Raw genomic sequence first — 27,968 nt, 5'->3', positions numbered from 1 at the left:
GAAAAAATCCTTATAAAATAAGAATTGCCTTTTAAATTTAATTATAAAAAATAGGAATTTATTAAACAATGTTAACTAGTCTTTTTTCATACTTTGATCCAATCACAATTGGACATTGTTTTGCACGCTCATAATAATTGTCAATACTTAGCATTTTTTATATAAATATTACATTGTTAATTATGCTCTGCATTATTCAATCAATTGGTCCAAAACAACCTATAAACAATGCAAAGCAAGTCTATCATTGCTTATTCAGACTTAATACTTCTTTGTAAAACTACCTAGTATTTCATAGGTAGTAATACTTAGTCCTTTTAATTAAAGTTATTAACAAAGCTATAATTTTGCTAATGTCATTTTTTTTGACAGATAAATAGCAGGTACATTTATAAATTTCTATAAGCATTTAAAAAAAGATGTTTGGCATATAAGAGTTTTAGTCTAGCATGCATTTTATCTGCTAACATTTCCGGTGACATGTTACTGACACCATGGTAGTTTACAAAATACATGTAAGAATAAATATTTATATTTGTCGAGTGGGGCATAAGATGATTTTGAGATCAAATGCTTTGGCACAAATAACCATATTATTACATCTGAAAATAACATTATGTAGATTTTATGCTTAATATAACAATGTTTACATATGTACACACAAAAATGACTTATTTCTAAAAAAGAAATTGTAACACTACTAGATTTAAAAATTAATCTAATTTTTATCACAAATTAATAAAATTTGAAGTACATTTTATTAAAATATAAAATTTCATTATTATTATAAAAAGTGCAGTCAACAATAAATATTTATTTTTGCAATTATTCAGATTTAAAATTTTTTTATTTATTGTTGAAATTTTTTGGTTCAAATTCATATGTATACTGATATATACATAAAAAAATTGCTTAAATTTACTTTTCTACTTATTATGTATTGGAACATTTATTTAAAAAAAATTAGGATAAATAATGTAATAACAAATAATGTTCATTCAACATTTGGTTAAGTCCTTTTAGTGTAAGAATAATTTATAAAATGTTATAGTGTGTGTTTTTTAAAGCATATATTTAACATTTTTAATTATTACGGATATTCTCATGTTATTATGTACTCAAATTTGGTTCTCTTTTTTAAACCTAGTATTATTGATAAAACATTTTACCAGTATTTTAAAAACTTACTAGCATTTGCAAAGAGTGCCGAAACGAAATGATTATTATTATGTATTATGCATTGGAATATTTTTAAAAAAATATTAGGACAAATAAAACAATTTATAAACAAACATAATTCCTTTGATTATTTTTTAGACCAGTATTGTCGTGAAAATATAGACCAGTCAAGTTTGGAAAATAATACTTGCCAAATACTATTACTTCAACATTACATACTGTCAAAACAGTATTCAAAATAACAATACTAAATCAAAAACTACTTTTAAAATAACAAATCAACACATTTGTAAAAATATAGACCAGTATTACGAAAAAAAATAATTTCTCAATGCAAATACTAGTTCATTAAATGCAATAATACTTATTCCTGAAGAAAAAATATACATAATATTTAAAGATAAAATTATTTCCTTTGCACATTTTCAGACATATAACTAAGCATATATATAAACAAAGCTTAAATATATATAAACTTAAAATATGAGATGATAAATCCAACCATATAAATTGAAAATTTCCAGATATATTGAAAGCAACTTACAATGTGTGAACATTAAAAAATGAGCAAAAAATAAAATAAATTTGTTTAGCTTTTAAAACAGTGCAATATGTAAAAGACCTATTTGCAATATTATTAATAGAAAAAATCTATTACTTTCAACATAGCTCAGTGCAAATGCTTATTTTTGATAAAAATGATGGAAGAGTACTTTAAAGTTTGAAACATGCCAGTTACTAGGTACTAAGCTTCATAATAGTTCAGCTTTGCAAAAAAAGATGCCAATTTTTCAAATTGTGCTGAACTAAAGAAAAAGTTTATAGCAGGAAAACATCCATTTGATACAAATCTGAAATATAAATCCAAAAACATGCAATTAATCAATAATAATTTTTAATTTGTACAGATTTTTAAAAACATTATATATCCCATTGTGGTTCTTATATAACCAAAGTAAAAAATGTCAACATCTAACTAAAAACTTATCTATTCATAAGCTAAATACTGTATAGTGACTCAATTAATATTAAATATTTAATTATGCATACATTTATAATTAAATGACATAGTAACAACAAAAAGGAGAATTTTTTTTTATCAGAACATCACAGGGTATACTTTTGTTAATGTGTGTTGAGTGCAGAAATTACATTAACAAATGTTAAAAAGTGGTATGCAATATTGTATAAATTGGATGCAATTGGGAAAGCAGGATTACAAATAAGAATTATTTCAGTTCACAAAATAATGTAGATTTTAAACAAGACTTCTTTTTAATGAGTGAATACTAGGCACTTTTAATGATCAGGAATAGTCCTGTTTACTTAACAAAATTTACCTTGGACAAAATATATGTATGTATACTTTTATTGGCATGTATATTTATCCAAATTTAATTTTAAAAAAAAGGACATTAGGAAAGAAAGCAAAGACTAGAATTCGTTAATTACAACTAATAATGAATATTCCACATTTAATGGAATTGCTTCACATTGATACAAGACTTTTTTTATTTGGTGGAAACAAGACTCAAGAAATTATTATATGAAGTTTAGAAATATTTCAAATAACATTTCCCTATAATGAGCACAGAAGAGGTGAATTTCAATTATTTAGCTAAAGCTAATAGGTGTAACTGACATTGGATTTTTAATTTTATCAAAATCATCATATTATACTTATAACTAGGGCCCTATAAATTATGTGAAGATGCGAAAACCCGCATAATTCACAACTATCCGCATAATTTTAAATTTTCCGCGTAATCGCAGCATATCTATATAATTTTTATTTTTCAGCAAAATGTATTCATTTACCAGATAAATTTCTCCTTAAGGGTTTTTTTTTTCAATTGAAATATATCTTCTTTTTCAATTCCAAGAATCTTTTTGGTCAGGTTGTCAGATCTTTCCAAGAATCTGACAGAGGTGGACAAATTCACAGGAAACTTTAAGATATTGTTCAAGCATTGTCCTGCAAGAAAGCGCCGCTATTTAAAGGTTTTAACAGATGACAATAAGAAAGCTAAACTTTGCCCAGCACCAGTAAAGACACGGTGGAATTCCTGGTTTAAATCAGTGCAATATCATGCTGAATATTGTAATGTTTAAATAGTATTTTTTAGCAGTGAAATAAATCTTACTCTTGACACTGCTTGTCTCAATCAGTGCAAAATTTTTGTGGAAAGCAAGTGCGTTTGCAAAGACTTTCAATTCATTGCAGAACACGCTCAGATATTAATGGATACTCTTCTCTTTTTCGAAACATGTGGTGTATCTATTCACAAAGCTTACAATAAGATTTTTGATCTGCGGTCTAAACTTCGATGTAATTCTCAGGCATCATACTCACGAAAAGATTCACGCAACGTATTTCTTCAAGAAGTGTTTCACAAAAACAATTGCAAAGTTGAATACTTACTACTCTCCAGAACTAGACGTATTCAAAAAACGCGGGCCCAAGTTTAGTCAACCTGCATTAAACTTCATGAAAGCTGCTCGAGTTTTCGATCCAGAGCAGATAGTCAACCTCAATATTGAAGACGACGATGTATTCAAGAATATTCCAGGAATGAGTGGTCGAGATATAAAACTCGAGTATGCTGCTTACAAAGAATATGTAAAAGAATGTTCAAACCAGGACTTAGATTCAGAGATAGTCTCAGAGAGATTTCCAGAACTTACAAAAAAAGCAAGACAAGTGCTCTCAGTGCTTCCTAATTCAGTAGATTGTGAAAGAGCTGTATCCTACTACGGCCAAATTTTTACAAAACAAAGACAGAGTTTGAAAGAAAACGCAGCTTCTGGACTAACTTCTGCATGCATAATTTTTAAAAGACACCGCATCCTTGCCGCATAATTTTTAAAAATCGCCGCATTCTAGACGCATAATTTATAGGGCCCTAATTATGGGGTATGGCCCCCTCTTACAGATATACAGGCCTTGCAGCGAGATTTCATACTTGAAATAAGGTAGTTTATCATTTCCTGCGGCAATTGACCTGAATTGTCTTGTTTCAATTTCATACCTTCCGACACCAACGAGTGTTACGCACTATCATACGTGTGTATTACAATTGTTGAATAATTATTTGTTTTGTATTGTATCAATGTATGTACATATCGAATTTCATTCAAATCAGTCCAGTAGTTTTAGAAATAATCGACCCAGTCTGCAAATTCTCTTAATTTCTTACTCCAGTGTTGTTATGTAATAGATTACGGACAAGGCAATGGAATTTTCATTAAAAATTTAGAATGCGTAAAAGTTCCTTAAAAAAATTTCTTAGTTGTTCTATTAACCCTTAAACCAATACAACTTTAGTAATAGAAGCTCGTAATTCGAAATTCAATTTGAAGGTTTAAAAGAGCCACTAGACAGCTTGCGATTCAAGAAAAGTATCCTCTTTTCAATGTTAAATGCAAAAGATACCTCTGAGGCAATTCGAGGATTTGATAACCCCCTCTCTTTTGCCGGAGGGGGGGGGGAGAAGGATCAGAGAATGGGTTGCTGTGGAAAATTGAATTTCTGGAGAGTTTTTAGAATGGGCTGCACGTTACTCGAAATAGTCATTGCACTAGATCCACGAAAATCAATTCATTTCTTTTTCTGGGAAAAATATTCATACAGAGAAAAATAAATGAATGAGGTTTGGTTGACCAGTGGTAATAAACATTACGCGACGTTGCACAGTGGGCCAGTATCTAAGGTTTCGTGGCCAAAATTAGTATTTCGATAAAATTTGTTTCAAAATTTGGAGGCTTTTATTTAGGGGTTTTTTATGTGTAGGTAAATTGAATTCATAGTTAAAATTTTGTAATACACTAAAAATACCAACAAAAAAAAATGGCGGCTGAAATATGGTGAGTAAAAATAAAAAAAATACTACAGTACGTTTAAATAATTAAATATATCAATGAAAATATAATAATTTTCGAAATTTTATATTAAAAATGAAAAACAAATTATATTTCCGAAGTAATATTGCAAAATAATGCGAAAACATGAAGAAAAAAAAACATACTTTTTGTTTTTCAGTATATTTAGTCCACCTTTGCAATACGGGAAAAATGGGGCAGGTTTTTTCGAAAGACGAAACATCAAAGAAGACGACAAAAAAAAGTTTAGCTAATTACCTCACGAAACTTTTCGGAACTAAGTTTCGAAAGTCATTCAAACATTGTAAAATGTAAAATGATAAGATATAAATAAACTATAAGTTTGTCAAGAGTATTAACTAATCCAAAAAATTTAAAAATTTTACTGTAATTTCAGACTAATTACTCTGATAAAAATGTAACAGTAAGGTGAAATTCCTATATAGATTTCTGAAATAAAAAATTAAAAGTTACATTAANAATGAGTGGTCAAGATATAAAACTCGAGTATGCTGCTTACAAAGAATATGTAAAAGAATGTTCAAACCAGGACTTAATTAGATTCTGGAATTCAGAGGTAGTCTCAGAGAGATTTCCAGAACTTACAAAAAAAGCAAGACAAGTGCTCTCAGTGCTTCCTAATTCAGTAGATTGTGAAAGAGCTGTATCCTGCTACGGCCAAATTTTTACAAAACAAAGACAGAGTTTGAAAGAAAATGCAGCTTCTGGACTAACTTCTCTCCATTTTAATAAACTTTAATAATTGTTCTGATGTAGAAAATGGATGTACAATACATAAGAAGGTAATTTAGTTGAAATCTTTACTGTATTCATTGAATATTTTTTTTTTTATTAAAACAGGAAAGAAAGTTGAACTTTTTTAAGTGATTTTTTTTTTTCAGTTTCAATTGTTTTCTGGGTCATTCGCAACCTGCATGCATAATTTTTAAAAGACACCGCACAATTTTTAAAAATCGCAGCATCCTAGCCGCATAATCTATAAAAAATTTCCGCATAATTTATAGGGCCCTACTTATAACTAAACATTTCAGAAAAATATTAAATATTCTAAATCAAATTCAGACAAGACTTAAAATTAATAATATGTACATAAAAAAAAAACAATTTTTTTTCTGTGAAAATTATAGATGAACAAAATAAAGTATTTGTTTGATAAGTATTAAATGTTAAAATATTAATTTCAATCTTTTAGTAACTTATATAAAATTTTAATAAATTTCTTACCATAACATACTAAACTTCATCTCACATTTTAGCCATTATACAGTTTTCGACATCTTGGATATTTGAATCACAATTTTCTAATTTTTGTTTACTTTTCCTTCTGGTTTGAATATCTTTAGTCAACAATTTAGGGCCCATAATAGAAATGAAAGCAGCTCCAATCGGTGCTGTCATCATGATAGAAAGTACAGCACATGTCAGAACCTTAAAAAATTGAAGATTTAATTGAAGATTTTGATAATAATTGCAAATCTATGACTAAAGAGCACAAACATTACTTTACCTTTTGAGCATAATCCAGCATTTCAGGGCTGCCATTATTAGTAACAACATAATCCAAGGCTTGGGATCCAATAGCCGCCTTTAAAAGAATTTCAAGTTTTTATAGGAAAATAAAAAGAATTCCTATATATAGAATTTTAACAACAATAATTTATGTATATTTTTATTTTTAATAACGGCAGGCACTGAACTTCGTCCTTTGCCTTAGAAGATGCCGGAAGCATTGCTCATTTATCGTTATCCTGTGGGCACCTATGAACCTAAGTCACGGAGGAGAGCAACATTACCCACGCCACAAATACCCGTTCATAGGGTGGGCCACATTCATACATCAGAAGACAACAGAGAGAGAGAGAGAAACATCCATTCCCAGAGCGGGATTCGAACCCGCAGCCATTGGCTTCGCAGTCAGGCACACTAACCACTCGGTCACCTGGCCAACACAATAATTTATATAAAATTGTTACATGTGCTAACTAAATATGTAGACCATATTTCATGATAAGTTTATCTTTTTTCTTTTTCACAAAACAAGATCCAATTATAATCCTTTTCAGAAATTCTTTACTCAACAAGAAAAAATATGTAAAGAAATATAAATGATAAAATTTAGACTGAGGGAACATGATCGATACATGCAGCATTAAGAATTTGATAAATCCTTTATTCCCTCATATTGTTTGGGCATACATTTCATTTCAATATTGCCAAAATGTTTATGACCTTTTACCACCCTGGCAGTTGTCAAGAAGCTTAATATGAATGTTTGCTGGTATTTTTTATTTCAACATGAATTTAAACTCAGTTCTTAAATTTGAGACAGCATCCTAATATGTATATCAATGTTAAAAATTAATGTTACAAATATCAATGTTATAAATATTAATGTAAAAAAACCTATTAATGTTACAAATATTAATGTTAAAAAAATACAAATTAATGTTATAAATGCTAACATATTTATGCTATAAATCTTAATATGATAATAACATACACCTGCATCGTTTACAAATAATTCTGAAGTTTAAAATATTTAAAATAATGAAGAAAAAAATATTTATTTTAATCACAGAACTTTTAAGCAAACACATTTATTTTAGTCATTATTATATAAAAAAATGAGACAGCAAAAATATAATATTAAAATGCAAAAAAGAAATACCATACATTGTGGAGCTTAGGTCGACTTTTCAAACAACCTAAACTTTAAGAGAATTGGGAGGTAAACTTGTACACCGGTAATAAAGATGAACAAAAGTTAATTATGATTTATTGATGCATTGAGGTAGATAGGAATTACTTTGTATCAATGCAACACTTTTGAAAACTATTTTTAATATGTTATACACAATTAATAAGCATTTTCTTTCATCTTATATTCTTTACATACAATGTTTTTTTTTTAGAGCTAATGCTTTAAATTAAATTCTGAAAAAAAAATTTAAAAGTTAAGATAATTTATCCATGAGTGCTTCAGAAAAAAATGAAAACTTTTCAAGTATACTGAAAAGCTACATATTTAAAGATTCATGAACATCAACTGCGTCGGAATCAATTATGTTTGTAGTGTGGTCATATGGATCCTTCCCTGTAATGGATATCCTAGACACAACAACAGTACAAATTTTATGAAAGCAAGCACTGAAGCTCATTGTTCACAGACGCTCACTTTTTGCATAATTTATATGTTTTTGAATACCTGTGTAATTGAAGCATTAATCACAATTTTTCATTTCGGTGTGATTTGAAGTGATCATTACTTGATCACTTCAAAGTAATTATAAAAAATAACAATGTTTTCATTAAAATGTATTATTTTATTCTTAACAGAAAATATTTTCTGAATTGTTAAGGAAGAGGGGCATTTTAATTTAAAAAAAATCGGAAAAGAGATATTAATTGGAGAAATTTAGTCTACTGATTTTCCTCAAAATTGATTTCAGGAGTCCCCAGGAATAAAGAGTGGCACTCTTTATGATGTCTACAGGAGTAATAATCAACATCTACACATGTCATACTAAAAATTTGTTGCCTTGTTATCAAAAAATGGGGGATGAGTTGCATATCAGGATATATGGCAGATAAAATAAAAAATTTATATCAAGAAAATCTCTCAAGAGTTTCAAATAAGCTATTAAATAATATAAACATATTTTGAAATTTACCTGAACTGTTGCTTTTGGTAACCAAGCAAATGCAATGAAAATTTTTTCCTTAATATTGAACCCTCCCCCAAATGTAACAAAAGCTGCTGTCATTATACGGAATACTAAACCAATAAAAAGAGTCAGCATGGCAGCTCCTGGAAAATACAATTGATTTCAATAAATTATACAATTAAATGAAAAAATAAAGAAAATATATCTATTTCTAAAGCAAAAATAAATAAATAAATAATAGCTGACAGCTAATCAGGAACTAGAATATGAGTTTTATCTAATTTCAAATTAATTGCTTAGTCATTCTTTAGAAATATAGCATTAACAAAAAAAAAAAAAAAAANGGAGGCATATTTAGCTAGTTTATTTGTAAGTTAATTTATCTTTATCTTTTTAACTATTTCTATAATTTATTTCAAACACTTCAATTTATGAATTAAAATATAAATTATTAATGGGAAAAAACAGAGAAAGAGATAGATAGATAGAAACTCTGGTTTAATTTGTGTTCCATACGACTCAATTTTTTAAACTAGCAACCAACAGAAAAATCTAAAAATTCAAGGTGAATTGAAAATAATATTCATTTAATGATAAAGTGAAATATAAAATAAAAATAGGAATTCATGATAGAAAAAATAATTTTTCAGAAATCACAAAAAAATTATAAAACTATAGATACATTACCAAGATTAGACTGTAAATCTCCAACAGAAACTTCAGCACCAATAAGGCTAAACAAAAAAGGTTGAAGCAAGCTCCAGAGCAAAGAAATCAATTTTTCTATATAATTCTACAGATAAATTATGAACTATAATTAATATCAGGAGCTGATTAAAGAAATATAAAACATTTTAACAAAAATAATATATCAATTTTATATTAATAATAATGAATGATAATTACAGATTATTTGCTAAATTATAAAATTAAATTCGCACTTGACGAAGTTGAAAATTTATTTTGATTTAAGTAAGAAATTATAAGAATTTATTTTATCCAGCTAAATTTTTACCTTAATTATTGTATAATTGAAAAATATCATTTGTTAAATTACGCAACACCTTCAGAAAAGTAATAGGAATTAAAATATTTAATAACAGTTAAAATATTTAATAACAGTTCTTAATGCAAACAAGCGAAATTACAAAGTAAAGTAGAATTACAATTCAGAGTATGTCTTAAAAATGTATGTTTTAGCTTACAGCGTAAAAAGGAGCTACAACTTTTATGATTTTTGTTGGAAAAGAAATTATATATTAATTCTGTATTTCTTATTTTTGAGATCAATAGTAAAACACAATAATTTAAACTTAATTTTTTTTATTTTACAGAGTTTTTATAATTATAATTTATTTCATCTTGCTCAAATTTTACCTTAATATTTAACTGATAAATATCATTTGTTAAATTAGTTAACATCTTTAGGAAAATTATTAGGAATTAAATCATTTAATACAAGTGCTTATTGTGTTTAAGCAAAATTACATAAAATTACAAAATAAAGTAGAATTATAATATCTTTTTATCAGTGTGCATCTTAAAAAATATATTTTTGTCAAAAAAAAAACTTACAGATTAAGAATTACAAATTCAATGATTTTTGTTGGAAAAGAAATTTTACATTAATTCTCTATTTTTTATTTTTGAAATCAACAGTAAAACAAAATATTTCAAACGTAATTTTTTTTTTTTTTTTAACAAAATATTTCAAACATAATTTTCTTTTACTTCTAATGGAATTTTTATCTAATTAAAAATCTAAAATGAAGTATTATTAAAATATAAAGCTTACTTTCTTCCAAAATTAATAATTCAAATAAACGTGATTTTAATAATGAAAAGTAAATAAAGCAAATAAGGAAATCAAAATCTCTTTAATTATTGTTTAACTTATGAAAATGAAGCTCAGAAAAATATCATCACAACACAAAATCAAAAAATGTTATTTAATATACTTGAATGACATGACAAAATAAAGAAAATATAAAACTAGAAAATTGAAAAGAAAAAAAAAATTCTTCATCAATGCTATAAATTTTTTTTAGACTTAACTTGTTTTTATATAATCTCTTACTTCTTTTCAAAACAGGTAAAAATCTATTAACTTGAAAAATTAATGCAATTTAATATCCAAAAATAAGTATGAAACATGGCTGATTCAAAAAGTTTAATTTGACAAGAGTTTACAAACAAACTCTTAAAAACAACACTACTTCCAAGAATTACATGCAATAAAAAAATAATATTTGAAACAAAACAAACATTAAATAAAATAATATTCTTTAATAATATAATTGAGTGTCTTAACAGGACAGGTGAAAAAAAATTTTTTTTTGGTGAATAGAAATGAGCGAAAACAGAGAATGGTTATGGGAACATTTTTGCTTAGATATTAGCTCTTAATATATAATAACTGGAAAACAGAAGTCGTGACTGATAACAGAAGCCATTATCCTGCTAAAGTTTAAATTTTTACCTCATAATTAAATAATAGATAGTATGGTTTTATTTCACAATCTTATACAAAATCATGACATAAAGTGATAAAAAGTTTGAGAATCCCTGACTACATATAAGTTCTGGAGAAATGAAGGGATTGGACCAATACAATGATAAGCCACACTTTTTGTAAGGTAACATTTCTATAACAAACTGTTTTTTAAATTTATTTCTTGATGAACCAAAATAGTTTTTTGCAGAAAACACTCTTCAAAATATTGTCCCAGGTCCTTCAAAAATATGAATAATTGTGTAATCAGTATTAGTTTAACCATTGAAAACAATAAGCTACAGGTTACAGAATATGCTAAAATTCAAATGAATGCCCTAGGAAGAGACAGGAGTAATANGCAAGTTGCAATCGCGCAAACTGGCATTTCGATAATAGTTTTAAATTCTTGTAAATTCACTGCAAAAACTGAGGAAAGTCATTATAGAAAATAACAAATGTCTTAGAATATCTCGCAAAAAGAAATGATCCAATATTAGTTAGAGCTAGTAAGGCCAAACGCTCCGTTCTTGAAGTAAAAGTGCGAGCTTTGCGCCAAAGTGACGTCACTAGAGTGACGTTGGAGGATCGGCGCGGCAAGAGATACTTCAAAGGAGTGAACCAGCCCTTCTATTCTCTTTAGCCCTGGATTGGACCAATACAATGATAAGCCACACTTTTTGTAAGGTAACATTTCTATAACAAACTGTTTTTAAAATCTATTTCTTGATGAACCAAAATAGTTTTTTGCAGAAAACAAAAATATGAATAATTGTAAAAATATGAATCATATTTTGCAAAAATATGAATAATTGTGTAATCAGTATTAGTTTAACCACTGAAAAAAATAAGCTACAGGTTACAGAATATGCTAAAATTCAAATGAATGCCCTAGGAAGAGAATTTTCGGTACTTTACGGTAAGTCGGGCGCAAGCGGAAAGTCACCAAATAATTTAGACCCGTGCTGAAATAAAATAAAAATTCAAAACGATACTTTTTATTATATATATATTACATTGATTACATGTACCCCTCCCCCAGCACCCTTCATTTTTCCTTCAAGCACTTGCGATAGAGAGAGTGCCCCCCTGCATTCAAACTCCTTTTGCGCTCGTTGAGCAACTGCTAATGCTCAGTTTTAAGCCCATTATAAGGCTCGCTTCACTAGGCCATTTTATTTTCAAAATACCGCATTCTGGGAGCCAATTAAAGGGTCTGATGGTCGGCGGCAAGGCTTGCGTAACAAATTGCGTTAAATCACTAGGGATTCTGTTTTGTATATTGATTAACATTTTCGGTTTAGTCTTCAATGACGGCCGTTTTGTTTGGTTACTTCTGGAAATAGTGATAAAATGTCTCCAAAGTAAAAAGAGTTGGTGGCACTTGCACCCAACTAGCCAAAAAATACCAAACTTTCGAATGCATTAATTATTATGAAAAGAATATTAACTAACTGAGCAAAATTAAATCCTAAATTAACACATAAGAAAACTGATAAAAAGCATCATAATTTTGAATACTAAATGCTTAAAAACGTCGAGCCTAAAATGAATTTTTTTAAATACAAACAAAATGTGCAAATTTTAAACTTACAAAATGTTCTGGATCCTTCTTCCAATTTAAAGCTGCAACAAATGCTAATACTAAACAACCCATTGGACCAGCTCCTGCAATACCCAATTCTTTACTGAAAAACATGACAGTAGAACCTCCTAAGCACAGAAGCAAAATATGGTAGTACATCACCTGAAACTAAATGCAAAAACTTTGCAACAAACAAATTTTTTTTCTTAAAATCTCATGTTAAACAAATATAGAAAATACGAAAGCATGTTGCTGGCTTATAATGTAATAAAAATTAGTCATACATTTCCTCACGGATTCAACAGTTAAATTTAAAAAAAAAATTATCTATTTAATAGCCATTTTTATACAAAAAAAAGTAAAGTTTAGCAAAGAATTGAGAAATCAAGTTTGTGATGTTTAAAAAAAAAAGGAAAAACAATAAATAAATAAAATAAAGAAAAAAAGAGAAAAAGATAATAACAAAAATGCAAGAAAATAAAATAAAAGAAGTAACATAGTGGTAATGCTGCTAATTGAACATAATAATTATAGAAAATAAAAGTAAATTCGAAATAAATCACAGTAAAAAATAATATGACAACAAAATAATAGGCCACTCATCATTACTTAACATACGACACTAAAAAAGGTCTTCTCTGCATATTTCATGTGTTGCATTAACTAAATAAGATTGATGTAAAATATGAAGAAAGAACATGGAACAAAAATAAATAAATAAAAACTTGAAAATAAAAATTTAATAAATAAATAGAAACAAAGATAAAATACTTAAAGCAAAAGCACAAACTTACATGCTGTTGGATGGTAAGTGACCATATTAAGAAAGTAATAGTAAACTTAGATATAAAAAAACTTAGATTAGATTATAGAAGAACATAATTATTTTATATGAAGTACAATGCAATCTAGAAAAGTATTAATTTTTTTAATCAGTATAAAATAAATTACGAACTTTCAATACAAGAAATTTGAACAAAATTTCATACAAGAAATTTATACATTATCCAAAACAGTAATATCAATGAAAAATATGTATATAATAATTACATTTGTGATTACAGTTCATAAATTTTTTTTTTAAAGATGCATACATACTGGAGAACTTTCAAGGCTGGGCAAGCACCACAGTAATCTACCATATCCTAATCCAAATATAAGTCCACCAATTGGTTCAAATAAACCTTTTAAAACTGAAGAGACCAGATTATCTGTAAATATAACTTTAATCAATAACTAAATTACAAAAATGATAATAGATATAAATTAGATTTAAAAAAAACTTTTAAAACAAAATGAAAGCTATTATAAACATATGTAACCTTTAACAAAATAATGTAAGTCCACTAACTTAAAAAGTAATTAAAGATTAAAATATGTCAATAAATTTTATATATCAAGTTAAAATTACTATTAAAAACAATGGGATATTGATATTAAGAATGTTATCTTTCAGAAACCAAGGAATGGACAATGGTTTAAGCAGCTATTTCATACTTTAAACTTTGGGTTGGTAATGATAAAAAAAAGTAGATCAACACAGTTCAATAAAATGCATTGTTTAATATCTACTATTAAAGGCCAAGCGAATATTGTACATCACTTTAGTGTAACTAATTTTATGGTTTTCACTGTCTTACTTTTACATAAAAAACTTTACACAGAAAAATGATTACAAAAAATTGTAAACAAAATGTCAATAAATTTGGTTAAAAATAATCTACCAACAAAGGGATATTGATATTAAGAATGTTATCTCTAAGAAACCAACAATGGTTTAAGCAGTTATTTCATACTTTAAACTTTGGATTTTAATATCCACTATTAAAAGTCAAACAAATATTATACATCACTTTAGTGTAACTAATTTTACGATTTTCACTGTCTTACATCTTCATAAAAATCTTTACATAGGAAAATGATAAAAAAAAAACTGTTATTTGATCAGCAACCAATTTCTAAAGCTTAAAATTAAGTTAAAATACTTATTTCACTAATGCTAAAGATATAACTGCATGTGATTATGCTTTACACAAAAAACTAATGCATTCAAAATATTTTTAAGTATAGATTGATCAAATGACAATGACTTTGATCAAATGACACAAAGAGAGGCAAAATATCTAGTCACAAATAGAGTGAGATGGAAAGCTGTGATAGAAGCTCTATGCTCTGATTCCGAGTGAAGAGGAATATGTATGTATAGATCAAATGTTGAAATTTTTAATGGCTGATTTTTGTATCGCCATTTCTGATACTACTTATCACATCAAATAACATCTCTCAAAAAGAAAGAAAACATTGTTTGCATCATTGAATGTTGAATGGAAATTGTATATTTTGAGGTATTATTCATATTTTTTTAGTGAATCAGTTTCAATTTTACTACTAGTTAAATTTTTATGAGAATGTAATAAATCTGCAATCACTTATTGGCACAAATTTTTTTTCTTCCTTATAAACATTTAGTTATCAGCTGGGCTATAACAACAAATTAAAGAATACAGAACAGCATTTTTCTTTTCTAAATAGCTTGACACTAAAAAAAAAAGAGCTGTAACTTTAACACAAATAAATATAATGAAAATCTAAGCACATTTCTTTGCATTTCAAATTATGTATTTCAATTAAGATTGAAATGGATAAAATGTTTAAAAGTACATTGAGGTTTATAATTAAAATTGCAATATATGTAATAAAAAAAAATTAGAAAACTTTATTCTGAAATATTTTAGGAAATTAAGAGATTTAGAGGAGGTTGACATTGTCTAAATTAATATGATTCATTGGATAGAGAAATATGCAAGGAGAATAGATAACTGAAAATTGAATTTTAGTCCCATTGTAACACAATTATAATACATGCACAAAAAAGCATGCTTTTTTATTGTATAGTAAATTCAGTGGAATTTTTGAATAAAATATAAGCTAAATATTTCTTCTAATCTTTGTCTATTCATAAATTTAACAAAAGCTAATAATTTCATAAAATAATTGCTACAAAATCTTACCATGCGTAAGAGCTATAGTAAGCATCACAGTGAATCCTGTTATAGCCAATATATCATCTATAGAAGCAGCAGCAATGACCAGTGTAGGTATTCCTTTCTTAGTACCACGCATTTTACTTTGAAGATTCAATAAACCAGGAACAATGACAGCTGGCGATACAGCAGATATAACAAATCTAAAGAATAAATACAATTAATCATATAATAATGCTCACATATATGTAAATACCAAAAACTGTGATAAGTTTCAGTTAGTCTGAAAAGTAGGGGAGAATGATGAGCCTCGGACTAAAATGTTTCTTGAACCAGTGTCAATATTTGTCTATCTGATGCAGTGGATTCCAACATTTTTTGACCTATGCCCCCCTTTCTTATGGCTATAAGACAACTCCCCTCCCTTCCTTCTAAAACTGAAAACATAAAGAAGCATTTATTAAGATTTCAGACATATCTTATGTGTTTTATTAAAAAAGAATTATATCAGGTTGAATAAAAATAAATGTTCATACACATGATCTAAAACTAACTATATACATAGTAGTAAAATAAAATGCAAAATATAATTTACGTAACAAAGCGCAAACTTAAAATGTTAACATCTAGTATCAGATAAAACAGTTCAACTGGACTGTACTCAGAGAAAAACCAGTAAATCGATTTTTAAAAAAAAGCAATTCATAAATTGGATGTTTATATAAAAAATAATTCAGAAATTTATGAAAGGAACAAAAAGCAATATAATGTTTGTTAAATTGTGCTTAGAAAAGATTTAAAGAGTATTAAAAAAAAATTTTTTTTATTAATTTTTCAGTACTTTTATTTTTGTTTCATTGTCTTCAATGTACTTTTTTCTGACTTTCTATTTTAATATTTTTTTTATTTTTTTCTTAAGAATTCGCCATTTTTGCGATTTTGTTAATGCTTCATAAGAAGTAAATAGGGCAGTGACGTCATTCCCACCTTGAGACACATAAAGTAGCTTTAACAGAGAATTACCTTCTCGTTGGAGCCCTAACTCTAGTACATAATGCTTCTACATTTCGTGAAATTAATACCTGTAACAACAAGTATCATCATCTGTATTGTGAAACATTTCAAGTTTTGCAGGCCTGAGCTGAAAAAAATTATTTTTTTTAGTTTACAGTTACTGAATAATTTTTTGAAATCAATATGATTGGAAAATAAAACCTTATAGCACTTACATTTGAAATCAAAACTAAGATGGATAAATAGCAAAATGTCATTCTCTATAAGATAAAATGCTAATTTTCTTAAAAGGAAAATAAGCTTCCCTTTGATAGGGCTAACAAAATCAAATAAGTGTGTGCTTGTAGTATTTTGAATCTGAGTCTGAATCTCAAAATAGCCCAGCTCAAGTTACATGCAACAGGTGCATCTGAAGGTGAGATAGCCCATAATTCCCAACAATTTAAAACATACTGGTTTTCGAATGATTTAAATTCATTGTCATTGGTAAAAGAACAAATATATAAATGATATTGAACATTAAATAAAATGAACAAGGTGCTTCTTTCTCTCTATTTTAACTTTTTGTTACGTTACTGTATCAGCATGAAAATTTATATGCATATTTCTCAGATGGCTTATATTTGAAAAATGTATTCAATAAAAACATATTGATATTACAAAACCTTGCAAGCAGTCATAATTCTTAAAATTAAAAAAAATAATTCACAACCAACAATTCAAGCTTTCAAGTAACTATAAAAGAAATAACCACAGCATAAATTTAAATACATACCCAAGCATTATAGACCAAGACCATGGTAATTGTAATAAAAAATGTGAAGCAACACCAATAGTTATTGCTTCAACGATACAGGGAGTGAAAGACAGTTGAAAAACTACTCTGCTTAATTTTTTTAATTTATCTGCATCAAGTCCTAAGCCAGCTTTGAGTAAGATTACAACCAAAGCTGATCCCCTAGAATAAAATGCATATGAAATGTATAGGTATAACTATTACTTATAAATATAAATAGGTTATTATCATTGAGCCTCATTACTAGAAAAATGATGGATTGAATAAGAACAACCTAGTAATCAAATGTATAAGACCATGTAAAAGTTGGATAGAGTGAAAGTTCATTTGTAATTAAACAATTTTTGCACGAAAAATGCAAATTTAAAAAAATAATAAATTGCTTTAAAATTAAAAAAAAAAGTTTAGATGCACAGAATCAAAAAGATTTGTTTAATTATATAGGTATGTTGACTTTTCGATTTGTAACTTAGCAGTAGTTTAGTTTTGCACTACTTAATAGATATTACAATTTATTTGCCTCGTTATCTAAATTTTTTGAAAAAAATCAAATAAATATAGATTTTAATAATTTTATTTAATTGGATTAAGGAGCATAAGCATCATTGTCATAAACTTTTGTATGACTTCAAACTCAGTCATACAAACTTCAGAAATGTAGCCTAACCACCAGCTAAGGCACCGATTTTCAATTTTTTGGGGTTTGCTTAATATTCCAAATTAAAATTCAAATACAATTAAACGTGTTGTACTTTTTAATAATTGAAAGATCATATAACAGTAATATTTTAATCATCATATTACAAAAATATTAAAATATTTTAATTTTAAAAATATTTCAATTATTGGAATATCTAGAACCACAACACAGTGTGTTCTTGAGGTAATTGAAAAGAACACATTTTACATTACCTTTGTTAATTTTTTGAATGCCACTAAACACCAGAAATAAAGTAATAAACTATAAATATGAGTATAAATATGTAGTTTTAAATAATAATAATAATTTAATATCTATACTAAATGATTGTAAAACTTGATATAAAATATCCATGTCTCTGAAAACTGGAATTAACTAAAAAAAATTATGTTAGTTTTTTTCTATCATTTTAAAATTAAAAGTTTGGAATATATACTTATTTTACTCTCGATTAATTTAAAAAAGCATATGAAATTTAAGTATTCTACTATCAGGACAAATTGTACAAGCAATAAAAGTACTAAGACAAGTAATGATATTCTTAGTACAAACAAAAATAAAATATATTTGCAACCCAACTGGAAAAAGAAACATTATACTGCTGGAAGAATTATACAAAAAATATATATTTCTTAGCAATTACAACTAGAAGTACAGTAGTTTTAAAAAACTAGCACTTATCTAAAAAAAATAAAGAACTTTTGTTAAGAATATTCATGTTTTGCATGAAATTGTACATAGATAATAAGTCTGGTTTTAAGTAGTAAAAAAAAGCTAGAAGGTGAATCAAGGAATTACACTATATAGACTCAAAACATACAGTTTCAATAACAAAAATAGCATAAAATCTATGCAAAAAATATATTTTTTAAGGATGTTTAAATTGTATGCTTCGTATATAAGGAAATCTGCAGTTCAAAAGTAAAAAGAATATAAAAAATGAAGGAGAAGAAAAGTACTACATCTGAAGAATATAGGCAACTGTCATTCATTAAGAATTATAAAAGTGATTAGATAAATTTCTAAAAAGATAAACACTCAAGCACTTTTGTGCTTTTTGTGAGCTATTCCAATCAAAAATATATACTATTAATAAGGCAAAAATAATAAGTACCTGAATGAAGCAGCCCATCTGACCGTTATATGGTCATAAAATGTTATGAAAGATAAGTTACGGAAGAGGAAACCAACAATTAGCATTCCTATTAAAAAAAAGCAATAATATATAAACAGCAATTAATAACAATTTAGTTTAGAAATAAAATAATAAAGTTTGTTTGATTTAAAATGAGGAATATGCATTCGAATATATCCCATTAAAATCTGGTTATATTAGTTATATCAATCTGTAAAAAAAATTTTAAATCCACTTAATTTGATAAAACTTTAAATTTAAGAGTTAAAAACAACTAAAAATTGTAAAATTCGTAAACCAAGCTATGTGACTGAAAGCAAGGCTTGGTTTAATGTGATTCCCTCTACACAAAACATTGCTCAGCTTTTGCTCATCTTATGTTATTTCCAATAAGCCATTTCAAATAAACATGCTGCTAAGCCATTTCAAATAAACATTCATTAAACTTGCTGTTAGTTTACAAACAATTAATTCTTAAAAAAAAAAAAAAAAACTTTTATTCAATCTAAGCAATCAAAGACAGGGATGGCGAACCAATAGCACGCGACACAATATTTTGAGCCTGCCACCCATCACAAAGTTCACTATGAAGCATCTTAACAATTAAATAAAAATTCACAATTAACAAACAAAAAAATAAAAAAATTTGAACCAAATAATTAACAATTAATGCCAAAAAACAATTAATAAGCATAAAAAACAAGCTAACAATAAATAACTAGCAAAAAATTAACAGCAATGCTGGAACTAACATCTTATAACCTAATAAAAGTTATTTGTCATCGAATCTGCAACAACAGAAATCACACTGATGTTACTTTAAGTTGAGTTACGCATATAACTGAGACATTGTAAAATTTATTATTTTTCATAGTAAATAAAGAGTTTTGAGTTGATAGTATTTAGTATCATTATTTTCCCAATAATCCCGAAGTTAAAATTATTTGACCGCACATCTATGGCCTCATTAAACAATTTTCTAGAAAAAATGGAACGTTGGCGCCTAAAGGTTCGCCACCCCTGATCTAAGAGAATGACAGTGGAACAAAGATTCATAAAGGATCAGTGTAGGATATTCTGCCTACATTAGACAGCATATTGATGTTTTCTTTTCTAAGAAAACATTTTGATTTTATGCGAGTAGAAATGAAATGTGTAAAAGCAAAAAGCTAAGTTATAAATTTTATATAGCAAATTTATTTTTAAGTCATTATTTTATTTATTATTATAAAAAATACAAGTAAATATATAATAAACATAAAAAATAACTACATCAAATTTTAAAATTTTTAAGTTGCATTTGGAAAAATCCAAAAAAAGAAGATTTTTAAAATGCCTTTTCAAAAGTGCTTTAATTGTTCATACACCAAATACAAAATTTTGATGATTAAAACACAGGAAAAAAAATAATTAAAACTACGAAATGAAAATTCTCATGTTAAAATACTTTAATAAATTTTTAAATTCATGATTTCTTTAAAAAAAAACATTTGATTTAATTCAATGATCTTTCTTAAATAAACTAGTTTCTGAAAGCTCAAGACCAAGTACTAAAGCAATTTTGTTAACTGAAACTTTTTAACAAAGTAATAAATTTTAAAACTATGAAAATCAATAAAAACGTAATTAGTAATGTTTTCTATTTTTGCTTTCATCTCTCTTCACTGCTGCACATCTTATTTTTGAATACGTTCAACTTTAGGCACAACAAAAAACTTTTTCTCAGAAGTTTTGATTAAAGAAATTGAGCAATAGAGCACTATACAATACTTATAACTATAATGCTGAAGCTTTTCAGAATCTCCCATCATCTGTTTTTTTTTATATAAAATAAATCTGTATAAAAAAAACTATCAAGAGAAATGGAAACATTAATGATAATAGACTCTTAATAGAATGTTTCATGAAGAGTGACATCATCAATGATCAGCTGCTTTTACTGATAGTGAGATCATAGCAATTTAAAAGGAGTTTTAAATATAATTAACTTAGTTGAATTGAAGATTAATTGAAATTTTTCAACATAGTTTTTCATGCTTTTTTCTTTTAAAAATGATTTTGAAAATCATGCATATTGTTTATTAATTGATTAATGATTTTTGACAAATTGCCTAATCAGGGATAAGTAAAAAAAATATTGAAAATGAAATGATTTTAATTTTTAGACATACCCCAGGATTCATGGGTATCAAATAGCCAAGGCACTTTGTAAATTATGTTTTCCAAGTATGCAAACATTAAATAATAAGTAAAATTATTAAAAATAAATAGATCTATTACTTAAAATTGCATTATACAATTTTTATATTGCGTCTATTTTTTTATTTTATTTATTAATCATAATTTATTATTTAACCAGTTAAAAGTTTATTTTGTTAAACAAAAATTGTAACAAAAATATCTAAAATGATTGCCAGGCCAATCGATTTCATGTAATTGGCCTTTATAATAGATAATTGTAAAGGAAAAATAAACACCAACAAAATCATATTTTAAAGTAGTAAAAAACTAATTGGTGTTTATAAGATATTTAGAACCATAAATAATAAATTCAAACACAATCAAATAAAAAAAGCAACTGTGTTTAACAGAGATACATCTGTTGACCATATTATCAGTGCGTTTTTGCATTGCATTCCTTATCATACTAACTACTTTAATATACAGTTCAGGGTCTCAAATCTGTAAAAAAAATTCCCTGTGTTTTCCCTGTAGATATTACACGCAATATATTAAGAAGAAACAACAATTACTGTGCTCTTGTGTGGGCCATATTGGTCTAACTATATTTGTTAGTTTTAATTGCTGGAAAAAAGCACGACATACTTAAATAATGCTATAGTAAATGAAATAGTTAAGTATAGCTGAAACATCTTCCTTAAATATTCCATAGATTACGCTTGGAGTGGTCCCCATTTTTTAAAAAACAAAATTCCCTGTATTTTCCCAGTTTGTAAAGAAAAAATCAAAATTCCCTGCATTTCCCCTGTTATTTTAGGTAATTTTTAAATTCCCTGTATTTTCCAGGTTTTCCCTGTGGAGTGGCAACCCTGTAGTTTGAAGCAGCTCTTTTTTATTTTTTAAGTTGTAAATGCACAACAGTTGTATGTTGATAAGTTGCTAAATATTTTACTCAACTAAGAATTCCAATCATTTACAAAGCACTTTTTCAATTTAGCATGAATAATAAATAAATGTTTTTTCTTTCTTCTAAAAGTTGGCACTGAACTACATTTTTCAGCTATCAGAACATCAAAAATAACAAAATAACTTTTTAACATATATAAAGTAAATTACTTACCAACTAAAGGAGGCAGCCTAACAATCTTAACAATCAAGCCACCTATATGAGCTAATAATGCCAGAAGAAATAATGCAAAAATTCCACTAACTGGAAAGATATCTTTTCCTATCATGCCGTAAATAGTTCCAAACAGTAATAAAATTACTAGTCCTTGAGTAAAATATAAAACAACTTTAGAAGAAGATGGAAACCATTGTTTAAACTTCCTTGGTATGCACTGAAATACACCTGAAATAAAATTAAGTTTTTAGAATAACTAATTTACATTTCATTAAAATAAAGAGAAAAAAAATTATTTGTCAAATAAATCTTCAAAAATAAATAAGTTTAAATTATGATGAATTAACATGAACTTCACTTTATAATTTCACTTCATATGAATTTCACTTTGAATTCATTTCAAGAAAATTAACATTCCATTTATAAACATAAAACAAGAGTAAAATTGTTTATTATTCTCAAATTATAGACATCAAATTTTAACCTAGGCATATATTTTAGAGATTTGGTTATAAAATAGATCATGAATTTTTCAAATTTTAACAGGAATGATGAAAAGCACTATAAATCTAGTCATTTAAAAATGGGTTTCTGTTTCTGAATATGGAGAAAATGGGTAATGATTTCTGAAAAAAAAAATTGAGCTCCACGATTGTTTAAAGCATCAGAAATATTAAGCGATTGGAGAAGTTTGTATGGGTTTTATCACTTTTAAGTACATCTTTCTTATAAAATAAAAAAGGTGGAAATCAGTTTGTTATATATAACAGCTCCAACATATATAGTGAAAAAACTGTTATTCTATTAAACAACATATCAATGTTATTATAAAACAAGAATTTTTGTGCCAAAAGCTCAGTGCAATAACAAAGCATTTATCACCAAAAGTACTTCAGGTATTAAAATGAATAAAAAATTTATATAAGTAAAAGTATCGTGATAATAATAGCATACGACAAAAAATCCTTAACATGTTGAGTTCCACTACCATTAATGATATTAAACATTCTGTTTAGTCATCAACAATTGAAAAAGTAAAATATGATATAAATTTAATTTACAATGCACTGCTGTATTAATTTATTGGGTAATTATGTAGTTTAAAACTTCTTTTTCTGGTTATTTAAAACTAGGTGTACAGTCAAAATAAATTAACTCAAAATGAAATATTTTTATATTGAAATAAAAAATAACAAATTGTCCATTTTGAGCTTTCTATTTATTTTATTTGTTGATTGACTCACATTTTTAAGAACTATGATCAATAATTCAATAAATATTTTTTAATTGAAAATATTGAATAAAAATTTAACTCATTATATCAGTAACAAAACTTTCCAGAAAAACTGGTCTGTTCATATTTTGCCTTGGCCGAGGTACAACAGAGATTTGCTTGCTCTTTAAAATTTTAAAGGCCCCTATTAAATCAACTGAACAAACAATTTAAAATTTTTTTTTTAAATTACAATGTTTTTCTAAAATGAGAAAACAACTTTAGACAGTGCCTACGTATATAGTTAACTATATTTAGTCAAAATCATTGGGGCTATTTTCACTGCATCGGGAGCAGTCAATGTGATTATATTGCACCAAAAGGATTCTCAATCTCAACATAAGATCTGCAAAGCATCTTTAAATATCTTTTATGGATAACAATACTGTAATTCTTCAAGATTTGATATGTTAGTAATTCAATAAAGGATAAAATACAACAATCAATAAGGATATTTAACTAGAACCAGTGGAAACCAGTTCATTATATAAAACAGCTCCCACATACATAGTAAAAAATTGCTGTACTATTAAACATAACAATGTTATTATACAACAAGAATTTTTGTGTCAAAAGCTCAGTGCAGTAACATAGTATTTATCACCAAACACAAGATATATAACAAGAGAAAAATAAATGATGTTCTCAACAACTGACTTCACAATAAGTTATAGCAACATACAATTTTATTTCTTAAACTTGCTAGAAAAATTTAACACATCATTGAACACCATATAGGAGAAAAGACAGATTTAGTTACAGGAATAATTTCATATTTTACTGGTTATATGAAAATTATGGCATCTTTCAAACTTTAATCTTCATTCCAAACCAGCAATAGCAAATATTGATAAACTTTTACGTATTTTACACATTCTTAATAAGGTTTGCAAAAGAAAGTATAATATTTTTAAATGGAAAAGAAAGTGAAGAAGTTATGGAGAAAAAAAATATTTTAGTAAATTTTGGAGTTTTTTGCAGTTAAAATCCAAAACGAAATATAAATTTATTTTTTTAGTATTCTTCATTGAAATTCATGACTTTTTGACAATAACAATGACTTTTTAAGAGAACTGTGGGGATTTAATTTTAGACTATGTCAACCTTCATCTATCAAAATGTACCTCAAAATACAATCAAGTTAACATGTCTTATATACTAGTGAATTGGTATTTAATATTTATAGTGGTAGTTACGCCACAGAACAAAAAACTAGAAGAATTACTTAAAAATTTCATCAAAGAATGACAAAAATTAAGAAAAAGATCACCTGACTTAGAAATCCCTGGTTGATTTTCATTTAAATACTCAGATTCCTGGCTTTGATGATGGGGGTCAGAGCTCATCCTCTTCCAATTAAATTAATCATAACAACTATAAATGTATAAAAACAAAGTTCACATGAGCAGTGGTTATATTTTAAAGTGTGACACAATTAATCAAAATATAGAAAAAGAGTGAACAATCAAATAAAAATGACAGTTACTTTTTGAAACAATATAGTACGGCAAACAATATACTAATATTTTATAGTTTTTATAATTAATGAGTGAAATAATATTGAATTTCTGCCTGGAAAAATTTGAATAATAAACAGGTTAAACATTGATGCACTTGTCCAAGACAATTTTTTACTGTTTCAAGTGATTATAGTGCATCAAAAATCATTCTTGACTTTTGTACAACTTTTTAAAACTAATTGAAATTGAAAAACAAGCTCTTTTTACTCTCAAGCTCTTTAAAATAACTATGAGCTTTATCTTTGACGAATTATTACTAATCTGAAAATTAATGTTAATAAATGTTTAATTATTTTTTTAAAAAATACGAAGAAATTTAATTGCAGTTACAATTTTTCTATTAAAATTATATATAAAAAAATATTACGTATTTAAGCAAACCTTTTAATTGTTTAGTCTGAAATATTAAAGAAAACTTAATAAAAATATAACAAAGTGGGAGAAGGAAATCATTCAGACAAAAATAATTTTCAGTTTACTATTTTAAGTGTGGCAAAAATAGTCCTGTAGTTCAAAATATTAGAAACCTTTTCTAAAATTTCACAAAAATTTGACATTTCAATTTTAAAATACCTATTATTATACGTAATATTGTAATAACTAAAAAAATTTAATAATTACACTAAAGAACAAAAAATAAATAAATTTCAGGATATTTCAAAGGAAAAATATAAAACTTTCATGGAAAACTATTGGCACTTTCTGTAATACGAATGTAAAGGGATGATATACTGATTTAATTTCCCCCTTTTTTTTTTTTTTAATATGATGTTTAGGTCTTTTTCCCTCTCACAAAATCTTAGCTCTGTGTTACTTCATAAATTTGAATATAAACCATTCATTGTAATTCTCTAAGTAATACTATTTTTTCACTTTTATCATTTAATGCAATACAATACATAATTGGGAAGTATATACTTATATGGTACATTGTAATATTAAACATTTACATAAAAATACAAAGATAAAAATCTCAGTTTATAAAAAAATTAGTTTGCAAAAATTTTAATTTATGTAAGACCTAATCTCTTGATTTCTTCTCTGTATTTAAGCAAATCTAGAATATCCAGCCATGACAAATATTAAGCAGACTTTTAAGTAAAAAAAAAAAAATAAAAACTCACATTTGAGTTAGATTGTTGAGATAATTATGTGAGCTTTATGCAAGACACAAAATATCTATATAGTTTATATAATAATAATAATACAAGTGTAAAAGTAAGTTGACTAAGAGAGTCACATCCATTAATTTGAAATATTGCAATGGAACGCATAGAAGAAAAGACTAGTTTCTCCATACCATGGTAGAAATTGTCTTTTCAGCTCCATAGCTAATTTAAAATATAGAAAAAGGGAGTTCAGGCAAACCTAGAGAGAACCATGAAATTCCAAATACTGAAAAGAAATTTTCTAAATATCAAAAAGAAAAAAAAATTAAAAGATAACATAGGATTATGCAATGAACAATGGATTTTCATATTTTGATTTTTTGTTTTTCAGCAATTAAACTTCATCATGGCTCACTCTAAGTTTAACCTAAACTCACTTTTGCTATAGTTTGAATTAGTTATAGAGATGAAAAATAATTTGGGAAAGAAGTTTCTCGCATGACATGGTGTCCTCTTAAGATTGAACTTACACTGTAAGGAATTGACTTCTTAAAATGGCTATTAAAAACAGTCAAAAATAAAACTTGGAAGAAGAAAAAATTTCGGAAGATGCTATTCAAAGATTTTAAATTTCTAAAAACACTGCAATATGCATAATTAAAATTTTTTTTTTAAATTCCACCAGAAGAAAAAGATTTTACACATGAGGCAAGATTTCAAATTTGCTAGCTGTAAACAGACCAAATTGTAACATTGGTAAATAAATTAAAAAAAAAAAAATAATAATAATTATAGTTTGAATTCACCTCCCCCAAAAAAGAAATAAAAAGCAAAATAAAACACACGAGATAAAAAAAAAAAATTGGCAATAATTTATCACCCATTATATCCTATTTTCTAAATCAAAATTAATCTAATATTAAATGATAGGAGACGGAATTGTGGCGAGAATAAAGGAAGAGAAAACGAAAAAATTCCATGTGGCTCTTTAAATGATTAATATAACTATATCAAATATTCTTTATATGACATACAGCATCTGTTTATTCCTTCTTCGAAATATCCATGCAACATTTTACATTTTATTTATTTCACTCATCATGTTTAAATTTCTCTTTTTTTCATATTGTTTTACCTAGCTAGATGTGGAATAAACTACATCAAGATTCTTGCAAATTTACTAGAAAAACCTGCTATGATTAGTATATAAATATTATATTAAAAACAAATGTGTTAAAAATAGAACATTAATAAAATCGAATTAGTGAACAAAATTTCGCTAATGAAATATCAAAACAAACTTATGCATATGA

General features: G+C 26.4%; 1 protein-coding gene across 2 annotated transcripts; it reads right to left on the bottom strand.

The window, feature by feature from the left end:
* Positions 1–739: 739 nt before the first annotated feature.
* Positions 740–27,968, bottom strand: LOC107443023 (sodium/hydrogen exchanger 9B2). Of its 2 annotated transcripts, none has more exons than XM_016056757.4 (13): positions 27,791–27,968; positions 25,297–25,400; positions 22,751–22,981; positions 19,429–19,516; positions 17,594–17,776; positions 15,832–16,007; positions 13,919–14,031; positions 12,830–12,988; positions 9,432–9,537; positions 8,751–8,887; positions 6,587–6,664; positions 6,304–6,507; positions 740–2,030 (listed from the first exon to the last, which is right to left on the bottom strand). In XM_016056757.4, the coding sequence occupies exons 2-12, from the start codon at positions 25,370–25,372 to the stop codon at positions 6,325–6,327; spliced, it is 1,530 nt and encodes a 509-aa protein (XP_015912243.1). In that variant the 5' UTR covers positions 25,373–25,400; positions 27,791–27,968; the 3' UTR covers positions 740–2,030; positions 6,304–6,324. The 2 variants fall into 2 exon arrangements, with proteins under 2 accessions (XP_015912243.1, XP_042907435.1); XM_043051501.2 differs by having other exon boundaries at positions 1,594–2,030; positions 27,690–27,958.

This window comes from Parasteatoda tepidariorum, chromosome 3 (genome assembly GCF_043381705.1).
Source record: "Parasteatoda tepidariorum isolate YZ-2023 chromosome 3, CAS_Ptep_4.0, whole genome shotgun sequence".
NCBI classification, from domain to species: domain Eukaryota; kingdom Metazoa; phylum Arthropoda; class Arachnida; order Araneae; family Theridiidae; genus Parasteatoda; species Parasteatoda tepidariorum.
This window is presented reverse-complemented; position numbering and strand designations above follow the sequence as displayed.